General features: G+C 45.9%; 1 protein-coding gene across 2 annotated transcripts in view; it reads left to right on the top strand.

Annotated features, from left to right (window-relative positions):
• The window catches only part of MCF2L2 (MCF.2 cell line derived transforming sequence-like 2), a 258,920-nt gene that overhangs the window by 220,900 nt on the left and 17,677 nt on the right, over window positions 1-20,343 (top strand). For both annotated transcript variants that reach the window (XM_070072393.1, XM_070072394.1), the window contains exons 19-25: window positions 216-308; window positions 960-1,052; window positions 4,540-4,611; window positions 6,589-6,714; window positions 15,200-15,415; window positions 17,306-17,398; window positions 17,571-17,649. In XM_070072393.1, the coding sequence (XP_069928494.1) occupies window positions 216-308; window positions 960-1,052; window positions 4,540-4,611; window positions 6,589-6,714; window positions 15,200-15,415; window positions 17,306-17,398; window positions 17,571-17,649 (772 nt within the window). The remainder of the gene's footprint in view (window positions 1-215; window positions 309-959; window positions 1,053-4,539; window positions 4,612-6,588; window positions 6,715-15,199; window positions 15,416-17,305; window positions 17,399-17,570; window positions 17,650-20,343) is intronic.

Below are 20,343 nucleotides of genomic sequence, written 5' to 3'. Positions count from 1 at the left end.
CCCCACAATTGCCTGTTCAGTATGCTGGGTTGTTGATAGCCCATCATACACTCCCACCGACATAAGTTTGTTTAGTGTGCATGCATAGTTCCTTACATATTGAAATAATCTGGCTTGTTCAATGAGTGACTCAGTTGTGTTATCCTTTCCACTTACTTAAAAATGCTTCCTGATTAATTAATAGAATTAATTAATTCTATTTTTTTCCCACTCAGAAAGAAGATCTTCAAATATATTTTAAATACCATAAGAATCTGCCCCGAGCTAGAGCAATTTGGCAAGAATGTCAAGACTGTGCCTACTTTGGGGTAATGTTTGCCTTATAAAGCCTCCCATAAATAATTTTCTCCCGAAAATACTTACTGACATCAAAGTTTTAGAGAAATCAAAAGTATGAGCTAGGCAGAGGAATACGGCCTCATGGTTTGAATAAAAATCTCCCATCCTTGGGAAGTTACACATTGGAAGCTTCCATAGGTCAGGCCTGTGAGAAGCACCCAGGGGAGGAAACCAGCCATGCCTTCTAGGATGGACTGAAAAAATGGAACAAAGTCTCAAAGGTCAATTAGGGTCTCCCTGGAACGATGCCTACAAGCCTTCTGGACCCTCCAGACTCAAAGCCACCTGAGTAGATGCAGCCGCCCAACTTGAGGGCAGGCTGCCCCCTGTCCAGGGGGACCGGAAATACCACACTGTTGTCCTGCAGACCCCCTCTGGAGCAGGAGAAGATGGTCCCGCTTCCCTCACTGCCAGGCCATGCCCCTTCCTTCCACACACTGCTCCCCAGGGACTGAGCTGTTCCCCAGGGACTGAGCAGCCCGTCACTTTGTGGAACCAGCAGCACAGGCGCCCATCTAGCGCGTGACCAGCCCGGTTGTTTCTTGTGTCTGAATACTTCCGTTTTCGCTGTGCGCGTGTTGTTTATTTCGTGCCGTGTTGTTTCTGTTTGACTTTTAAAGGTATGCCAGCGCCAGCTGGGTCACAATCTGCCTCTTTTTAAGTATCTTCGAGGACCAAGCCAAAGACTGATGAAATACCAGATGCTGCTGAAGGTGAGGTCGATGAGACGGTGCTTTTCTGTGTGGGGAAATCAGACGCCTCTGCCATGGTGATGTCTTCCTCAGATGTGTAGACTTGTGACTCCGTCTTCTGAGGCTGAAGATAGGTCCGTCCTCTGGGCTTTTTCTTTTCTCCATGTCTAGTCAACCCTCAGTGAGGAATAAGATCAAAGAATTGTCGAGTTGGAAGGGACCCTGGAGCCTAAGGCCAACATCTGGCCTGGGCCTGAATCTCCGAGGAGTCTGACTCTCTCCAAGGAGAGGCCCTGGGAGCAGTGGCGGGAAGGAGTGCAGCCACCCTGCTTACAGCTGAGAGGGCGCGGGAGGCAGCCAGAGCCTCTGCTCTCAGGCCCATAGAGACCTGCTCCATTGAGATGAAGCATGGTACTTTGGAGAAGATGTGATTTTCCCCCAAATTGGTATTTTTTGTGCATTATAACAATGGAAGGGAGGCTCCTTTTGCAGCATAAACCTCCACTCTTAGATTTAGTATCTTACCCTGACAGCAGTATACCCGAATACGTTTTACTGTGTCTGAACCCCTCTGTGGTTTTTTTTCCTCTCTCTCTCTGTCTGTTTCTTTCTCTCTCTTGATCTGTCTTTATCTCTCTCTCTGATCTTTGTACCTCCTGCCTGGGGAGGCATTGACACCAGCACACCTGCAGGTGAGCACTGGCAGGCACCCAGACAGGACATGGGGGTCCATCAAGTCTGGTTTCCCACGTGTGGGCTTGAGGAAACAGTTTGGGCTGCCCCTGTGAGTTGTTTTTAGAATTGACCTATATAAGGTGGATATATATGTCCTGTGGGTGCTGTCTCTAAATAAAAGAAAAAATGGGCACCTTTCAGAGCCTGGGTGTTTTCCCAGGTGTATTTCTTACCTAATCCCCCCAGACAACATGCCAGCAAGGCTCTGGTGTGGAGACACCAAGGCTCAGGGAGGTTGAGCTCCTCGGCCAGCAGTCTGCCCCAGAGGAAGTTACCCCCTTAGCTTTCCATCAGCAGTCCCAATCTCACAGTTCCTGCTCAGTTATGTGACTTCGGCCTCTTGGGCTCTAGTTTTCTCACGTGTAAAAAGGAGAGTGTAGCACCTCCCCAGTGCACCCATTGCCAAGAGCAGGCGAGTAATACATGTGGAGGTCATGGCACAGCACTGGTCAGGACACTTTGCATGATGGGTAGCTGTCAGTTTTGACACTGAGGCCATTCCACCACTATGGGAATGAGGGTGGTGACCCACTGCGTCCCTCCCCGAGCAGTGTGTTTTAGGGCCTCATATTCCTCTGCCTTACCTATCTTGACTGGTCATCCACCATTCAGAAATCATTCCCTTGTGTTGGGCTTGAATTTTCCCACCAAGATGATGTTTACCCAGTAGCTAAGGTCTGCACCATCTACTGAAGGCTGTGTGCATGGGAGTCAGCCTGAGTCTGGATCCAGATTGACACTTCCAGGCTGCATGAACTTGGGCATTGTGCTTAGCCTGTCTCTACCTCAGGTTCCTCCCCTACAGAATTAATGCGATAGTTGGCCTTTACTGGTGTGCCGGTTGGGAGCATTCAATGAGATAATACAGGTGGAAAGTCCTTAGAAAATGTTGTTAGCTGCCATTCACTGAAGGACCAAGGTAGAATCAGTATGAAGTATGCCTTGAGGGTCTGTGAAGAGTAGTCTGTGAAAGGGCCGTGCGAGGCAGACCAGTTTTTCTCCAAGCTGGGTGCCTGGTAAAGCAAGTCCAAACCAATGATGTGCATTGAAGAAAGGAAGGATTGGGTAGTGTTCCCTCCCTGGAGGCATGGGGATCATTCTTTGCTTTCTCCCCCGCACATCACTTGCTTGGAAGAGCTTGGATATTGGGTCCATTGCCTCGTGGTTGAGAAAGGACCATGGGGTCCTTGTGTGGGAAATGCTTTCTAAATACAAAAGAGAGGAAAAGGAATGATAGATTGCACAATCAGAAACAAGGACACATGGGTAATTGGGGAAAATGTTAGCAAAATATGTGACAAGTGGTCAGTATGTTTAATTAATGAGCTCTCAGAAGTTAATAATAAAAAGGGAAACCAAGGACAAGAGCAGTTTATGAAAGAATAAATACTAAGAGCAGTTGTTTTCAAGTTTTACCTCATTAGTTATCTGAGGAATTCAAATGGAAACAACAGCCATGTGGTAGGATTTTTCTATTGATTCAGCTGGCAAAGCTTTATCATGAAATTGTAACATCCCATATAGGCCAGGGGCTGATGAGACAGGCTTTCATATATATAGCTGACAGGAACCCAGACCTTCCATAAAGAATTTGGAAATATGCCACAAAACTCTTAACACTTATCATTCCACTTCTAGGAATTTATCCTTAGGAAAAATGCACAAAATTTTTGTTATAATGAACATTTGTTGAACCTAAATGTTTAACAGTGGGGAGATCATAATTCATAACCAGAGTTCAGCTGTGATTTCTCTGTAAGATCAAACATTCTACACCACAAATCAAAACCCAAATGTTAGGGCTGGGTGTTATGGTACAGTGGGTTAAAGCTGCTGCTTGGGATATCTGCAACCCATATTGGAGTGCCTGGGATCAAGCCTTGCCTCCACTTACTATCCAGCTTCCTGCTAATGTGCCTGGGAGACAGCTGTGATGGACCAAGCATTTGGGTTCCTGCCACCCACATGGGAGACCTAGATGGATTTCCTGGTTCCTGGCTTTGGAGTGGCTCAGTCCTGGCTATTTTGGGCATTTGGGGAGTGGTTGGAAGATCTCTCTCTCTGGCTCTCTCTGTCTCTCCCTCTCTCTTGTCAATCTGCCTTTCAAACAAATAAATAAAACTTTGAGCCGGCGCTGCGGCTCACTAGGCTAATCCTCCGCCTAGCGGCGCCGGCACACCGGGTTCTAGTCCCGGTCGGGGTGCCGGATTCTGTCCCGGTTGCCCCTCTTCCAGGCCAGCCCTCTGCTGTGGCCAGGGAGTGCAGTGGAGGATGGCCCAGGTGCTTGGGCCCTGCACCCCATGGGAGACCAGGAAAAGCACCTGGCTCCTGGCTCCTGCCATCGGATCAGCGCGGTGCGCCGGCCGCAGCACGCCGGCCGCGGCGGCCATTGGAGGGTGAACCAACGGCAAAGGAAGACCTTTCTCTCTGTCTCTCTTTCTCACTGTCCACTCTGCCTGTCAAAAAAAAAAATAAATAAATAAATAAATAAATAAAACTTTGAAAAACCAATAGCAACCATGTTTTAGAAAAATATATTGTAGGAAATTATTCCTCATATATTTTTGCATTAAGAAATCAGGCTACAAAATAGCATCTGGCATATGATGCTGTGTTTGTGATAGAAATTCTGTGCTGGATCTATTGTTCATCCTTTGGCTTTAAGTTTACACACATTCTCAGGCAGTCTAGCATCAGCCTTAGGTTGTTGTGCATCAGATTTTGCTGACAATCCACTTTTTTGATTTCCAACAAGAGTTTTGGTTTAACACAGGGTCTGCTGGATCTTGCGTCTCCTGAAGATTTGGAGATAGACCCAGGTGACCTAGAAGGAGGTGTGCAGAAGGTACTGGGGTGTTATTTTCTTGTTACGATCTTTATTGTCTAAAGTTTCTAAAATGGTATGTATCCTATAGTTTTTTGTCAAGAAAATAAAAAAAATTGGAGGCAATTTTGAAGTGGGAATTTGTAACCCAGTGAGAAGTGGTAATATTTTTTTGCTTCCACATAAAAATTTTTAATGGGTCAAAATTAAGTGAATGTGCAAAATGAATATATAAAAGACTAGAAATAAATATTATAAAATCTCCATTGTAGTTTTTCTGCATGGTAGAATTACATAGGATTTATATTTTCTTCATTGTTATTAGGTATATGTAATTTGTATACATTGTGCTTTGTCCACCCCCCCCCTTTGCTCTGTGTGTGTGTGTGTGTGTGTGTACATTCTAAGAGAGACTGCTAAGTTTCCCTTGCTGGAAATGGCGGCCACAACAGGTTAGGAAGAAATTTGTGGCTTAGCACTGGGTTTTTTGTTTTTTTTTCCAACTTCCTGTAGAATATTCTGGTTTTAACAAGAAAACTTTGAGACGTGTGTCTCGAGGAGCCCTGTCATCTTAGAATGTGTGATGAGGATGCCTTAAAAACAGAAGATGTGAGAGGCCTAGGTAATCATTTGATGACCTGGTTAGAGGAGCCGAATCGTGTGTGTAAGGGTTTTTCCGAACCCAGTGGAAAGCTAGCTTACCTGCTGTGCTTATGAGAGGAGGGTTAGTGGAAAGGACCTGGGATAGGAGCAGGTAAGTATCTAAAGGAAATTTGTGTTGTAAGTGTTGGGCAAGGAGGAAGATTCCTGGTGTAAGAAGTTTTCGATGATGTTAAAATAAACACAGGGGATCCTGTTGTCTTTCCTGGGAACTGAAGCTTGTGGGTTACCAGTGAGGGCATAAGAACCCATGCCCCTTGTTCAGCGGAGCCCTCGTGATCTGCTGCAGTCATCAGCTGGTCACTCCTGTCTGTGATCCGAAGCTGCTAATCCCCACGGTTTCAACGAACATGAAACACACACACCCCTTTGACCACACCTTGCTGCTGGGGACAAGAGTGTGGGGCCGGTTGTGAAGCAGCAGAGAGCTATCTGTTCTTTGCAGCAGAAACGGAGGTGTTATGTAACCACACGGAAGAAGTCAGGATCTTCATGTTGATGTTGCCACGTAACAGAGAAAGGCACCACACAGGCAGCAGGGGAACGAAACAGCAACCCCCAGGCAGAGGACTCGGAAGTTGAAGTCATCCTCCTGTCACTTCCTAAGTGCCACTGTGGTAATGAGTGGAGTGTGGTCTTTTTAATGAGTGATGACCACTTTCCCATTTGATGCTGGCTTCATGTTTGCAGGCATACACACAGAGTGGGCGATGTCTTTGGCACCACCGATGGTGTTGGAACATGGGGAGGGTTGGGGGAGGAGTGGAGGGGCGAAGGGCAGAGCTGAGGGGGAGCTCTTTGGCGTTTACATGTAAGTCATCAGTCAGCCTCCACATGGCAGCACCCCCCCCGCCCCGACTTTTTCTTCTCTTGAGAATTTTAGAAGAATTTTCCTCTAGGATGTCTTAAGGTCTAATTTTACCCATAGGAATAGGATGTTCACATTCAATAGAGGAATGAGATACTCAGATTGTACTTCTCAGAAAGCCCCAGAGGGTAGGGGTGATTTAAAGGGCTTAGATTCTTTTCATGCTTCACAAATGATGAGTTCTTACATAGCAGGAATATACAGTCTATAATATTTTCAACTTCACTCTTTATTAATACAACCTACAGAAGGTTTAGGGGATATTTTTGCTTATCTATATGGGATGCCAGATACTTGAGGCAGCAAATATCTTAAGCCATGATTCTTTGGGATCAGGGAGACCAAGCAACAAACCCATCTTCTGGGGTCAGTGCCCGGTGGGTCCGCAGCTGCTTCTCTTTGTCCCGTTTCCTTCTTCACCTGGTACATGGCATACTTCTGATTTCCAACAAGGCATTTGTTTTCCGCAGGATGGGCCCCAAAGGACGAAGGATTCTGTGCTCTCAGCTGAACTGCAGCAAGCTTTGGCAGTGGTCGAGGATTTGATCAAGTCCTGTGAGCTGGCTGAGGGCCTGGCAGCAGTCACTGGATGTCCGGTATGTTCCGTAGCAGGCATTGGAACGTGGCTCACAATATCACAAGCGGGGAGGTACTGTGGCCAAGTTAGAGAAATAGTCTTCTGATGGTAAAGAAATCCCACCTCAATCAAACCCATGCAATTCAGCAAACCCATGCAACGGGACCCCAAGCTGTCTGGCTGCATCTTCAGGAGGTTTGGGCTACATTCCTTAGCACCCTGAGCTCTGTGTGCACCGGGCAAGCTAGAAACCCAGGGACAGAACACGTGAGTAGAGGGGCAGGGGTAAAGTCCTGAAGGAAGAATTGTTTCTAACTCGTGACACTATCAGATATTTACCAATTTGGAAAGTTTCCCTGCTGGCTCCAGAGATTCTCCATGGGAAGTATTTTGAAGTGGTCCTAAATGAACGTTCAGTTCCATTTGCATCCCAGATCTCAGAACAGACCCATCAGTTACATATCCTACATCCCTACAGCCAAGTGGTCGAAAGAAGAGAGTGGCTGCTGGGGAGGTGACCTGGCCTGGCTTGGCATTAATCTTCATTCCAAGTATCCCAGGCCCAGGCACTCCAGGCAAAGTATGCCCTGTAACTGTAAGATCTCTTTGGGACTGGGGCGTCTTAGTCTTCAACTGGGTTTCACTCTAGCAGGTGCTCTAGGTTGTGACTCAAATGTATCTGTTTTCTATCATTCTCCTAACACATTACCATGATGTTTGTAGCTTAGAATGGCACAAATTTGTTAGCTTCCAGTTCTGGGATCAGCAGTTCAACACAGTCTCATGGGCTATAATCAAGGTGTCCACCTTCCTTTTGGGGTTTCTAGGCGTGACTCTGTTTCTTTGAGTTTCTCAGCTTAAAAAGGCCAACCCATATTCTTTGGTTTGTGGCCTCTTCCTTCAGCTTCAAAGCCATCCAGGGCAGGTGGAGTCCTCTCACGTCACCTCCCTCTGACCTCCCCTTCTGCTTCTCCACACTTGTTAGGACCCATGCCATTCCACTGGCCTGCACAGATCCTCCAAGGTGTTCCCCCAGTCTGAAGACAGGTGGTTAGCCATCTGCATTCCATTTGTAGAGTCTCAGATTCTGTGGGTCAGGATATGTGCCTACGTGTTCTCTAATAAGGGACTTGTCTGAATGGCCACATGAGGGTTTAAATGTCTCTTACTTTTAGAACTTTAGGAGGCCATTATTCTGCCCACCATACAGAATCCAAGCATTATGAGAATTCTATTTGTTAGATACTTACTTCTCTTTTTTTTTCCTTTTCATTTTTACCTGGTGCTTTTAATTTTTTTTTCTTTTCTTGGAAAGGCAGAGTGACACAAAACTAGAGCTAGAATTAGAGAGATTTTCTGTCTGCCGGTTCATAGCCGAATACCCACAACAGCTGAGGTTGGAACAAGCTGAAGTCGGGAGTCAGGAACTCCATCTGAGTCTCCCATATGAGGGAACCCATGCAGTTGGTCCATCATCTGTTGCCTCCCAGGTGCATCAGTGGCAAGCCTCATTGGAAGTGGAGGAGCTGGGACTCAAATCAGGCACTCGTGATGGGGCACACAGACATCCCAAGTGGTGGCTTAATCTGCTGAGCCACGACGCCCACTCCTACCTGGTCCTTAACCTACTGTTGATTAAGATCTTGGCAGATTAAATGAACTTCTTTTTTTCTTTCCTTATCAGAAATAAAAATCATACAAATGAACTAGGAACAAATGTGAATTTTTACTTCCCTCTCTCCGGATATTTTCCTGGCTGTCATCTTAGGAACTTAGCCCCACTGGCTTTGCTGGGATTCCAGGCAGCAATGTCATTAATGTCCTGTGGGAGCCCCAGGTGCTGTCTGCTTACGACTCTGTATGACGTGAGAGGATATTCGTGGACTGTGCAGGGTGGGGTCAGGGTGTGTGTAACACTGGATCGTTTTCTTGGTAATAATTTTTCCTTTGGCTAGGAAAAGTGAAGGGCGATCATTTTTAAGATCATTTTGGGAAACCTTTCTGTTCTTTGTACCATGAATCATGTGTCAACAACTGCGATTAGATGTCTACTTCCTTGATTCAAATGTTGGAAACAACACAATTTGCGAGCAGAAACTCCCAGCTGCTATTTTGAGTATAAACAACTTAGGAGGGGGAATTTGGGAAGAAAGAATGACTAAAATATGAGGAAATAGCAATCTACTCTAATTTCACTCCAAGCGAGCTTATATGCAAATAAGATGCACTGGCTTACAGAATTGTAGAGATTTTACACCAGATACAAAGGAATCTTTTTATCCCACATGTCCTCAGAATGGTGTCTTTGCCATATGCTCTGTGTTTTTTTTTTTTTTTCTGTTAAGACACTAACTGACTTTTTATTTTAAAGATTTATTTATTTTTAAAATTTATTTGGAAGGCAGAGTTACAGAGAGGCAGAGGCTGAGAGAGAGAGAGAGAGAGGGAGAGAGAGAGAGAGAGGTCTTCCACCAGCTGTTTCACTCCTCAAATGGCTGCAACGGCTGGAGTTGCGCCCATCCAAAGCCAGGAGCTTCTTCCGTGTCTCCCACAGGGCGCAGGGATCCAAGCACTTGAGCCATCTTCTACTGCTTTTCCAGGCCACAGCAGAGAGCTGGATCGGAAGTAGAGCAACCAAGACTCGAACTGGTGCCCATATGGGATGCTGGCACTTTAGGAGGCTACTTTACTGGCTATGCCACAGTGCCGGCCCCTTAACTGACTTTTACATTTGTGACATTAGCTAATTTATCCTGACAGTTTTGTGTAACCCTATTGTGTTCTAGAGGAGCAAGCACTGGAATTTTCAACTCTGATTCAAGAGCAGACCCATGGAAAGAGTGGTTAACTCACCCCAGGTCACGTGAGCATCAGCTTGACCGATTCTTCCTCCCTGCCCCTGCAGAGCGCCCACCTACACTATCTCACTTCTGATCGGAGTTGACTAACACCTCGTACTAACTCAGATCTGATTGCAAGATTCTTTGCTTCAGCTTTGTAGAGCTGTACTGCCAGTGTTTACACTGATGCATTCACGGATATGAATGCTATATTCATGGATAAATCTAGAGTTTACCCTCTTACTTTCTCCATTTGAAATCCAATATTAACCTGGTTTTGTAAAGGAAAGAAATTGATTGTTTTAATTTATATTAAAACAAGTAGAGAAAACCCCCTTCTGATTCTTACACTTTCTGCCTGCTTTGCTCCTTCAGGTGGTCCTTGGTTTAATTTAGCTGCAGAAGCTTGAAAGGTTTTTTTTTTTTAAACAGTTTCATTTTGTGGAACATTGAGATATAATTTATGTACTTCCCTCCATTTGCCAAAAAAATATTTTTTTTCTTGATTCAAATCCTGTACATAGTGACTTTAGATCCTGAGTTGCCAGGAACAAGTTCCAAAGTCGAATAGTAAAGGTTAAATGAAACATTTTTCTTTTCTGGAACTAATTTGTATAAGCCAATAAAGGACATAAATTTTATTGTAAGTTCATTATGGACTAGGGCCTGGCAGTTATTTTTATTTCAGTTTCACTTTTCTTACTGTGGTGTTGGCTGTAGAGATATGGCCGAGTCAATGATGTTATGATTCAGTGGGCTGGCCTTGTGCATCTCTGCACCCTCATGATACCTACATAGGAACTGGTTATCGGTAAAGGAGGATTAAGTCGTAGGCACAGCACTGAGCATTCCGGCAGACAGTGAACGAACAGCCCTGGGGCTGAATTATTTGGGCCACTGCTTAGGCAGGAAAGGGAAGAAGCCCTGGGCTGTCATCACCACTGGCTCCCACTACTTCTGCTTCTCATTTCTGAACCAGGCTTTGTGTGAATTCATTCATTCAGATATCTCCTGCTTCTTGGTGTGAGATGTAAATACCTCCACTGCAGCTGTCTCTGCCAGGAACAAGCACCTGGGCCCCCAGAAGAGGTCTCTGGCTGGGTCTGGTGGCCGTAGGTTCACTCCCATAGACGCATCACTTGGGATTCTCGAATCAGGAGAGTGCATGAACATGGCAGCATTTGCTAGCTGATTTTACTGTCACTTCGTGTGTGGAAGAGGCCGTCTGACTTATCATTCGCCTGTTTTTTGGAAGTAGCCGTTGTGTTCCCACTCCGAGCTCACAGCCATCAGATGTCAGCATGTGACATGGCCACACTTGTTTGTCACTGGTGGAACTGGCTGGAAGCACGTTAGTCTGCAGTGTTGAAGGCCAGATGTTCAACACCCAGCTGAGGGTGGAGGCTGGACCTCAGTCACTGAGATGTCCATCTCGTCACGAGTGTGGTCACGAGAGCACTTGCTGAGGCACGGCAGGCTCGCTGGGAAGGCCTTGCCTGCCTTCTGGCTTCGGGTGTTTGCCTGCAACCTTTAGTGTTGCTTGGCTCACATCTGCCTCTGTCTGCACCTGGCTGAGTTCCCTCAGGTGCATCTCCGTAGCTGCTCTCTTTCAATTACAGCCACCCTGGTCCTCGTCCTAGCCAATTATGTCTGCAAAGACCTTTCCAAGTCAGGTTACATTTTGGGATCCTAGTGGATGTGATCTTTTTTTGGAGGACACTGTTCAACCCAGTTACAAGGGCAGGACTGAACTAATTCCTGGAATTTAATTCCTTAAATGCAGACTGCGACACACAGCCTGAAAGGGTGTGTGCCTGCCTTCCTCAGCACGGAGCACTGTGCAGGCAGTGCGCCCTCACCTGCGGGAGACCTAAGTCCCCGAGACGCCCATCTCATCATGAGCGTGGTCATGAGGATCCTTATGCAAGATGACCCAGAGGACACGCAATCAACTCAAAAAAGCCCAGCAGTGACTCTCATAGCCCCTGGCGATGATGGGCTTCCTGGAAAAGCCAACCTGCAGAGCCTCAGTGGCAGGGCCAGGCTCCCAGAGACGGGAACTGTACAAGGCCAGGGTCTACAGCAGTGCTAGGGCCTTGGCTTGGGGAAGAAGTTGGGGTTTTTACCTGCGTGCCCTGCCTGAGTGTGCCAGGTGAGCCCACATGCCTATTCTCCTCTTACCACCTGCTCACTGGTTCTTTCCCTCCTCCGTCAGTGTCTTTTCCCTTCCTTAGTTTCTGGTGACTCACCGTCTTCAAAACCCTGTACCCTTGTCATTTCTTCTAGCACCTGCCTGCTAAAGTATCTCACGGCTGTAGCTCCTGCTGGCCACGGCCACCTCATCTGTTTTCTTTAGCTCTGAGAGAGCTTACAGTGGCTACTCAGCACATCATTTTTAAACTGGCTCTCTGTGCTCAGTCTTGGGTCTCTCTTCTTCTGCAGTCACACACAGAGGTGACAAAGTACAAAACATAGCAGGGCTGTGGTCAGGGCTGTTTCCTCTCCAACAGACCACAACTTGGCAGATACTGGAACCTGCCTCACCAAGTTATCTCCAGGTCATTAGAGAGCGTACACCTGGACCTGCTCTCTCTGCCTCTTAGCGTTGCTTTTACAGCCGTGCCAAAAGTGACGCCTCTGCATGGGTCAGATGTGTTCCAGTGAGCAGGTCTACCTCAATTACACCTGTATTCATCCGTGTGTTGCATGATGTGGTTGAGGATGTTGCTCGGTGTTTGACTCACTGAGTCTTCCATGGGAGAGGTTGGTTGTGTATCTTTCTAATGGGATTTCTGTGCTTTTCCTGGACAATGTGTTTGTATGCGTCTCTGGATACAGCGAATGATGCTCATCTTTTCGTTCTGTTTTCCATGAATTTTTGAAGTATCCTCATACAGAATAAAAAAGAAAATTGGCCGGCGCCGCGGCTCACTAGGCTAATCCTCCGCCTTGCGGCGCCGGCACACCGGGTTCTAGTCCTGGTCGGGGCACCGGATTCTGTCCCAGTTGCCCCTCTTCCAGGCCAGCTCTCTGCTGTGGCCAGGGAGTGCAGTGGAGGATGGCCCACGTGCTTGGGCCCTGCACCCCATGGGAGACCAGAAGTACCTGGCTCCTGCCATCGGATCAAGCGCGCCGGCCGCGGCGGCCATTGGAGGGTGAACCAACGGCAAAGGAAGACCTTTCTCTCTGTCTCTCTCTCTCACTGTCCACTCTGCCTGTCAAAAAAAAAAAAAAAAAAAAAAAAAAAAAAAAAAAAAAAAAGAAAATTAATACAGAAAATTATATACAAACACTCTTAAAATGCCTTGAGTTTTTAAGGTAGAACTTCAGAAGTATTGTCAATTCATTTACACATTCACAGGCTGCTTAACATAGAAACAGTGACTGAGGCTGGTGCCGTGGCACTTTAGGTTAATCCTCTGTCTGTGGCATCCCATGTGGACACAGGTTCGAGTCCCGGCTGCTCCTCTTTCGATCCAGCTCTCTGCTGTGGCCTGGGAAAGCAGTAGAAGATGGCCCGAGTGCTTGGGCCCCTGCACCCACGTGGGATCGGCACAGTTTCGGCCGTTGCAGCCATTGGGGAGTGAACCAACAGAAGGAAGACCTTTCTCTGTGTCTCTTCCTCCCACTGTCTGTAACTCTACCTCTCAAATAAATAAATAAAATCTTTCAAAAAAGAAACAATGACTTGTACAAGTGCCCACTTGGTTATAAATAATGCACATTTTCCTGAATGTTAATTCTAGAGATTTATCTTAGCTCGATAAAACTCTGGAAGGAAGTTCCTTATCCTGGTTCCATTCAAGTGATTTTCTTTTTTTCTAAAAAAAATTATTTATTTTTACTTATTATTTGAGAAGAAGAGAAAGTGCTCCCATCCAGTGGTTCATGGTTCACTCCTAAAATGCCAGCAATGGCTGGGGTTGGGTCGGGCCACTGCCGGGAGCTGGGAGCTCAGTGTGGGTCTCCCACGTGAGTTGTAGGGACATCATGATTTGAGCCATCACCTGCTGCCTCCCAGGTTGTGTGTTAGCAAGAAGCTGGAATCCAAAGCGGAGCTGGGACTCAAATACAGGCTCTGTACTGTGGAACGCAGGCATCCCAAATGGCAGCTCAGCGGCCAGGCCCAACACCCACCCCAGTTTTCTTCTTTTGATGTTTTGATTGTTGTAAATAAATTCCTGATTTTCTGCTTTTAGGTGATCTAAATTTTTAAAAATACCACGTGAAATACAGATGACTTGTGATAGCTCAGCCTAGGATTTTTCAACTTTATGATGGTGCAAAAGTGGTAGACTTTTAATAGAAACCATACTTTGACTTTTGAATTTTGATCTTTTTCTGGGCTAGCAATACCCTATCTGACAGATGCTCTCTTGCAACCCTGGGCAGCGGCAGCAGCCACAGCTCCCAGTCAGCCACACGATCACAAGGGGCAGCAGCTGATCCTTCACAGTGTCCTGAGTTGCTAAACTATGATGTCCTGTGAGTTAAGTGGATTCAGTGTATTTTTGATTTATGACCTTTGCAATGTGCCGTGGGTTGTCAGGATCTAATCCCATCGTATATGATGGAGCATCTGAATTCTGTTCCTAGTTTGTCTCACTTCACCACCTCTTGGGGTCATCTCTTCTGGACTTTCAACCAAATGTGTGAGAAAGGCAGCCTGCCGGTGGAGCAGACGGCATTGTAGCGTGTGCTCTACAGCCAATAGACCTCTTTAAAGCCTGTCATTTGGGGTTATCTGTGCTGTCCGCTCACTGTGACTCAGAGTTGAATGTAATTACTCTTTCCCTTACAAGATTATGAAGATAAGGTCAAACTAACCTCTCTCCTTTCTGAACAAACCTTCTGTTCTCAGATTCTCGTGAACCTGAAGCAGATGTTAGGAGGCACACAGAACAGTGGATTATCATAGGTCCATAATGCAGCAAAAATTCTGTCCCTTGAACATAATTAAAATGTTCATTTCTTGTCCCTTTACACTGTCATGTATCAAACACAAAGACGAGGAAATAGAATTCTGCTTGCTAAAATTAATTACAGGACAAAAATACCAGAATACAATGCCTTCAGTTCAAGTATTTCTCTCTTTTTTTGAGATTTATTAATTTATTTGAAAGGCAGAATTACAGAGAGGCAGAGGCGGGAGGAGGGTGTCCTTTATCTGCTTGTTTGCTCCCCAAATGGCTGTGATGGCCGAAGCTGGGCCAACCCAAAGGCAGGAGCCAGGAGCTTCTTCTGGGTCCCCTGTGTGGGTGCAGGGGCCCAAGAACTTAGGCCATCTTCTGTTACTTTCTCAGGCCATAGCAGAGAGCTGGATTGGAAGTGGAGCAGCCAGGACTCGAACCGGCGGCCATATAGGATGCCAGCACTGCAGGCAGCAGCTTTACCCGCTGTGCCATAGCACCAGCCCCAGTTCAAATATTTCTAACACTCTTTATGTATATTACCTTACGAAGCTGAATTTACTTCTTTACGTAATGGTATGGTGCCATGATCAGTGAACCTACACAGTTGTGGTTTGCATTCACTGACAGGTGAGCCTGGGTGGCACTTTTAGAATGGTAAACCTCAAATAAGCATGCTTTGTCATTTGGAAAGTCACTGTCCTTGTCACGTTCTCTGATGGCTTCTCTGTGTGTGTGTCTGTGTTTCCAAAAGGATGACATTGGAAAACTGGGCAAGCTGTTGATGCAGGGCCCGTTCAACGTCTGGACGATTCACAAGGATCGCTACAAAATGAAGGATTTTATTCGATTTAAGCCCAGCCAGAGGCAAATCTATCTATTTGAAAGGGGAATCGTGTTCTGCAAGATCCGAATGGAGCCCAGTGACCAGGGGTTCTCTCCTCATTACAGCTTTAAGAAGTCTATGAAGGTAAAAGGGATCCTGCTGCACCTGGCAATCACCCATCACCACTACCGGAGAAAGAGAGAGGGAGAGGGAGAGAGAGAGAGAAAGAGAATTAACCTGTTTTACAGATGAGGAAGCTGAAACTTACGGAGTCGAAGTTATCTTGCCAAATACCACACAGTAGAGGCAGAACCCACACCCAGGGTCTGGGCCAGGGCTGGCACAGGGCTGACTTCATGCTAGGTAGAGAAAGGCAGAAAAAAGGGACTGTATGGTAGGTAGCCTTTCTTGACAAACTAATTAGTCAAAGTACCCTCTTTCTTCCAGGCAAATGGGTGAAAGATTTGGTGATTTTAGAGCATGGGCTGAATTTTGTTTTATTTTATTTTATTTTTTAAGATTTATTTACTTATTTGAGAGGCAGAGTTACAGACAGTGAGAGGGAGAGACAGAGAGAGGTCTTCCATCCACTGGTTCACTCCCCAGATGGCAACGCCTGGAGCTGCGCTGATCCGAAGCCAGGAGCTTCTTTCAGGTCTCCCACGTGGGTGCAGGGGCCCAAGAACTTGGGCCATTTTCCACTGCTTTCCCAGGCCATCAGCAGGGAGCTGGATGGGGAGAGGAGCAGTCAGCTCTTGAATCAGCTCCCATATGTGATGCTGGCTTCAGAGGCAGAGGCTTAACCTTCTATGCCACAGTACTAGCCCCTGAGTTTCGTTTTTGACTTGCCCTTTCCAACTGCACTCCCTTGTGTACGACTGAAGGCAGCATCCTGACCCTGGGGGCCTAAGAACCCCAGTCCACAGTGAGCATTGTCTGCTGCCTGTGTCACAGGAGAGGTTTCCTAACATCCCCATCCCCACACACACTTTTGTTCCTGTGTTTCAAGCCACTAATATATTGATAGTATCCCTTGTTCTTTATATTTCTTAGTGGGTACTCATTTAGTTAGCATCATTTAGGCATTTGTGAAACAGGTGTTAAACATGATGTGCTCTCCTCTTTTGAAAGATAGAGTCTGTTACCTTGTGAAACACAAAGCATTGATAGTCTTCCAGATTGTGTTTTATGTTGCCTTGGGCCAAAAACAGAGGAAAGCAAAACACTTAGAAGGAAGATGGAAGAAGAGAGCTGTTGTTGGTAGAAAGAATGAGAGTGACAAACATTTATTTTTTTTTAATTAATTTTTTTTTTTTTTTTTTTTTTTTTTGATAGGCAGAGTGGACAGTGAGAGAGAGAGACAGAGAGAAAGGTCTTCCTTTTGCCGTTGGTTCACCCTCCAATGGCCGCCGCGGCCGGCGCGCTGCGGCCGGCGCACCGCGCTGATCCGATGGCAGGAGCCAGGAGCCAGGTGCTTTTCCTGGTCTCCCATGGGGTGCAGGGCCCAAGCACCTGGGCCATCCTCCACTGCACTCCCTGGCCACAGCAGAGGGCTGGCCTGGAAGAGGGGCAACCGGGACAGAATCCGGCGCCCCGACCGGGACTAGAACCCGGTGTGCCGGCGCCGCTAGGCGGAGGATTAGCCTATTGAGCCGCGGCGCCGGCCTTTTTTTTAATTAATTTATTTGAAAAGCAGAGACACAAAGACAGAGATCGTCCACCTACTGATTTATTCCCTGAATACCTTCATCAGCCAGGCCTGAGCAAGTCAAAAGCATGGACCTGGTAACTCAACCCTGGGCTTCCCTGTGGCAGGGACCCAACTACTTGGACCATCACCTGCTGCCTCTCAAGGTGTACATTAGCAGGAACCTGGAATCAGAAGCAGAACTGGGATTCAAACCCAGGCACTCCAATATGGGATGTAGGCATCCAACATGGTATCTTAACAACTGTGACAGGTGCCCTTCCCAGCTATAATTTTAATGTCAGAACATGATGGTATAGAACACTTTTCTTCTTTCTTTACAATAGTTGGTGACACTTTCAATTCGCCAAGTTGGAAGAGGGAGCAATAAAAAGTTTGAAATTGCCAACCGAAGTGGGCTGGAGAAATACATCCTGCAGGTAAAGCTCAGACTTTCCCCAAGGTGTCCTCTCCTCTTTCCCTGCTGTGTCCTCCTAACTCACCAAGCGTTTCCTCTCTCACTGTCCTCAAGGGCACTCAGAGAGTAGAAGCTGTGTGCAGTGATGCTCAGGGGATCTGATTCTCACAGTGTTTTCTTATCTGTAATTGCAGGCCACTTCAAAAGAAATCAGAGATTGCTGGTTTTCAGAAATAAGTAAATTACTGCTGGAACAAGAAAACAATATTAAAGGTAGGGGCCCCTGCCAACTTTCAGCTGGACAATTATCCAGCTTCCATCTTTGTGGTGGGTGTGTAGGCTGGGGATATCATTCAAGAAAATGATTTGCCAGGAAAATAACAGTGGCCACATTGTTGTAGTCCCTGGACACCCCTGTGCTTGCTTTAGATTGTGTGCATTATTTCTGTATGGTTGTATAGATGTGTGCCTTTTAGTTATGTTCTTCCACATACCTAATTGCCAGGTCAAGTTTAAAAAAAAAGATTTATTTTTTATTTATTTGAAAGGCAGAGTTACAGAGAGAGATGGAGAAACAAAACACAAATACACACAGGGATCATCCATCCACTTATTCACTCCTCAAATGGTTCTAACAGCCAGGACTGGGCCAAGCCAAAGCCAGGAGCCTGGAACTCCATCTGGGTCTCCAGTGTGGGTGGCAGGGGCCCAAGTCATTGGACCACCTTCCGCTGCCTTCCTGGGTACATTGGCAGGGAGCTACATTGGAGGTGGAGCAGCAGGAACTTCCAACTGGGGCTCATTTGGGATGCCAGCATCACAGGTAGCAGCTTAACTCACAATTCCAGCCCCCAGGTCAGCTTTTCAGTCAAAAACCCCAAAGCCACCCAGGGAAGTGTCAACAGAGATTCAATGCTATATTACCTTTCAGAAGGTGTACCACTTCTTTTTCAAGTGTTGAGAAAGAATTAACATACCTTAAAATTTGCTCTCAATCCAGTGAGTTTTACATTCTTCACATATTATATAATCATTGCTACTCTAAATCTAATTCCAAAGGGTTTTTTAAAAACTTTTCTTCTTACTTTCTCAATTCTTCCCAGTTTTGTCTCCATCTCTTCTTCAGCTTATTTCATACTCTTTTTTAAAAAAAAAAAAGATTTATGTATTTATTTGAAAATCTTAGTTACGGAGAGAGAGAGAGAGACAGAGATCTTCCATTCATTGGTTCACTCCCCACAGATGGTTGCGATGGCCAGGGCTGAAGCCAGGAGCTGGGAGCTTCATCTGGGTCTCCCACATGTGTAGCAGGAGCTAAGTACTTGGGCCATCATCTGCTGTTTTTCCCAGGCCTTTAACAGGGAGATGGACCAGAAGTGGAGCAGTTGAGACACAAACCGGTGCCCATATGGGATGCCAGAATCGCAGACAGTGACTTGACCCACTACACCACAATGCTGGCCCTGATTCCAAAACATTTTCACAACCTGCACCCCAACCCTGTATTAATTAGCTGTCATTCTTCATTGTTTCCCTTCCCCTAACCCATGCCATGGCTGGTCAACTTCCAGTCTCTACTGGCTTTTCTATTCTAGACATTGTAAACACTTGGAATCATGTGCACTGTGGCCATTCCTGTCTAACTCCTTTGACTTAACATAATTTTGTCATTTCATCCAGGTTTGTAGCATGCTTAATTCTCCATTCCTTTTTTATGGCTAAATAATAGACCATCGTATGGTAATCCTATTGTCTTAGTCATTTTGTGCTGCTCTCAGAAAACATTACAAACTGGGTAATTGGAAATGAACAGAGTTTCTTGGCTTACAGTTCTAGAGGCTGGGAAGTTTAAGGTTGAGAGATTCGGTGAGGGTCATCGCTGCATCATCACGTGGCAGAAGACAAGAGCAAGGGGTGCAGTGACCTCAACCCTTTATAAGCTCTTACAGCCACATACATTCCTGCTGAAAAGCATCCGTCTCTTCATGACCCATACACCTTCCACTAGGCCCCAGATAACACCACCACACTGGGATCAACTTTCTAACACTTGAACTTTGGAGGACTTACTTGTTCATCTGTTTGTCAGCTGATGAGCATTTGAGTTGTTTCCAGTTTTCATATATTGTAAATCATGATGCTGTCGATATCTGTGCACAAGTTGTTGTACAGAACTTTTATTTCTAATTTTTCTGGGTAAACATAGTGGAAACGCTGGGCCATATGGTGACTGTGATAACTTTCCAAGGGACTTCCAAATTGTCTTCCAAAGCAGTAGCACCATGTCACGCTCACAGTAACAGTGGATGAGGGTTCCATTTTCTCCGCTGTTTCACCAGCACTTGGTATCGTCCATTGTTGTGATGGTGGTGGTGGTGGTTGAGGATATGAAGTGGTATTTCATTGTGGTTTTCTCATCCTTCTCATGGCTACAAATGTGAAACACTTTTTCACACACTTAGTAGCCCTTCCTGTATTTTCTTTGAAGATCTTTCTAGTCAGCTCCTTTGCCTATTTTTCAGTCATTTGCTTTTTCAAGATTGAGTTGTAAGTTTTTTATATACATATAATATTATATATTTTTTCTTTTTACTAGCACTCTTCTCCGATACATGATTGGCAAGTGTTTTGCCCACTCTGTGCATTGTCTTTTTACTTTATTGATGGTGTCCTTTGAAGCACAACTTGCTTTATTTCAATGAAGTCTAATGGATCTGTTTTTTCCTTCAGTTGCTTGTATTTTAGATGTCGTATCTAAGACACCACTGCCTAAGCCAAGGTCATGATGATTTATTTCTATACTTTCTTCTAAGAGTTTATAGTTTTAACTTTCATTTAAATCGTTGATCATTTTGAGCTAATTTTTGTATGCTAGCTTTCCCCTTCATTGCAGGCTGTGGGTTTCCAAGACTACCCCAAGAAAGAGGGAGGGGTTAGGGACAGTACAAGCTAAAACACCCCAACACT

The sequence above is a fragment of the Oryctolagus cuniculus genome, chromosome 4, assembly GCF_964237555.1.
Source record: "Oryctolagus cuniculus chromosome 4, mOryCun1.1, whole genome shotgun sequence".
In the NCBI taxonomy this organism is placed as follows: Eukaryota; Metazoa; Chordata; class Mammalia; order Lagomorpha; family Leporidae; genus Oryctolagus; species Oryctolagus cuniculus.
The sequence above is the reverse complement of the archived record's forward strand: the minus strand, read 5'-3'. Positions and strand labels throughout refer to the sequence as shown.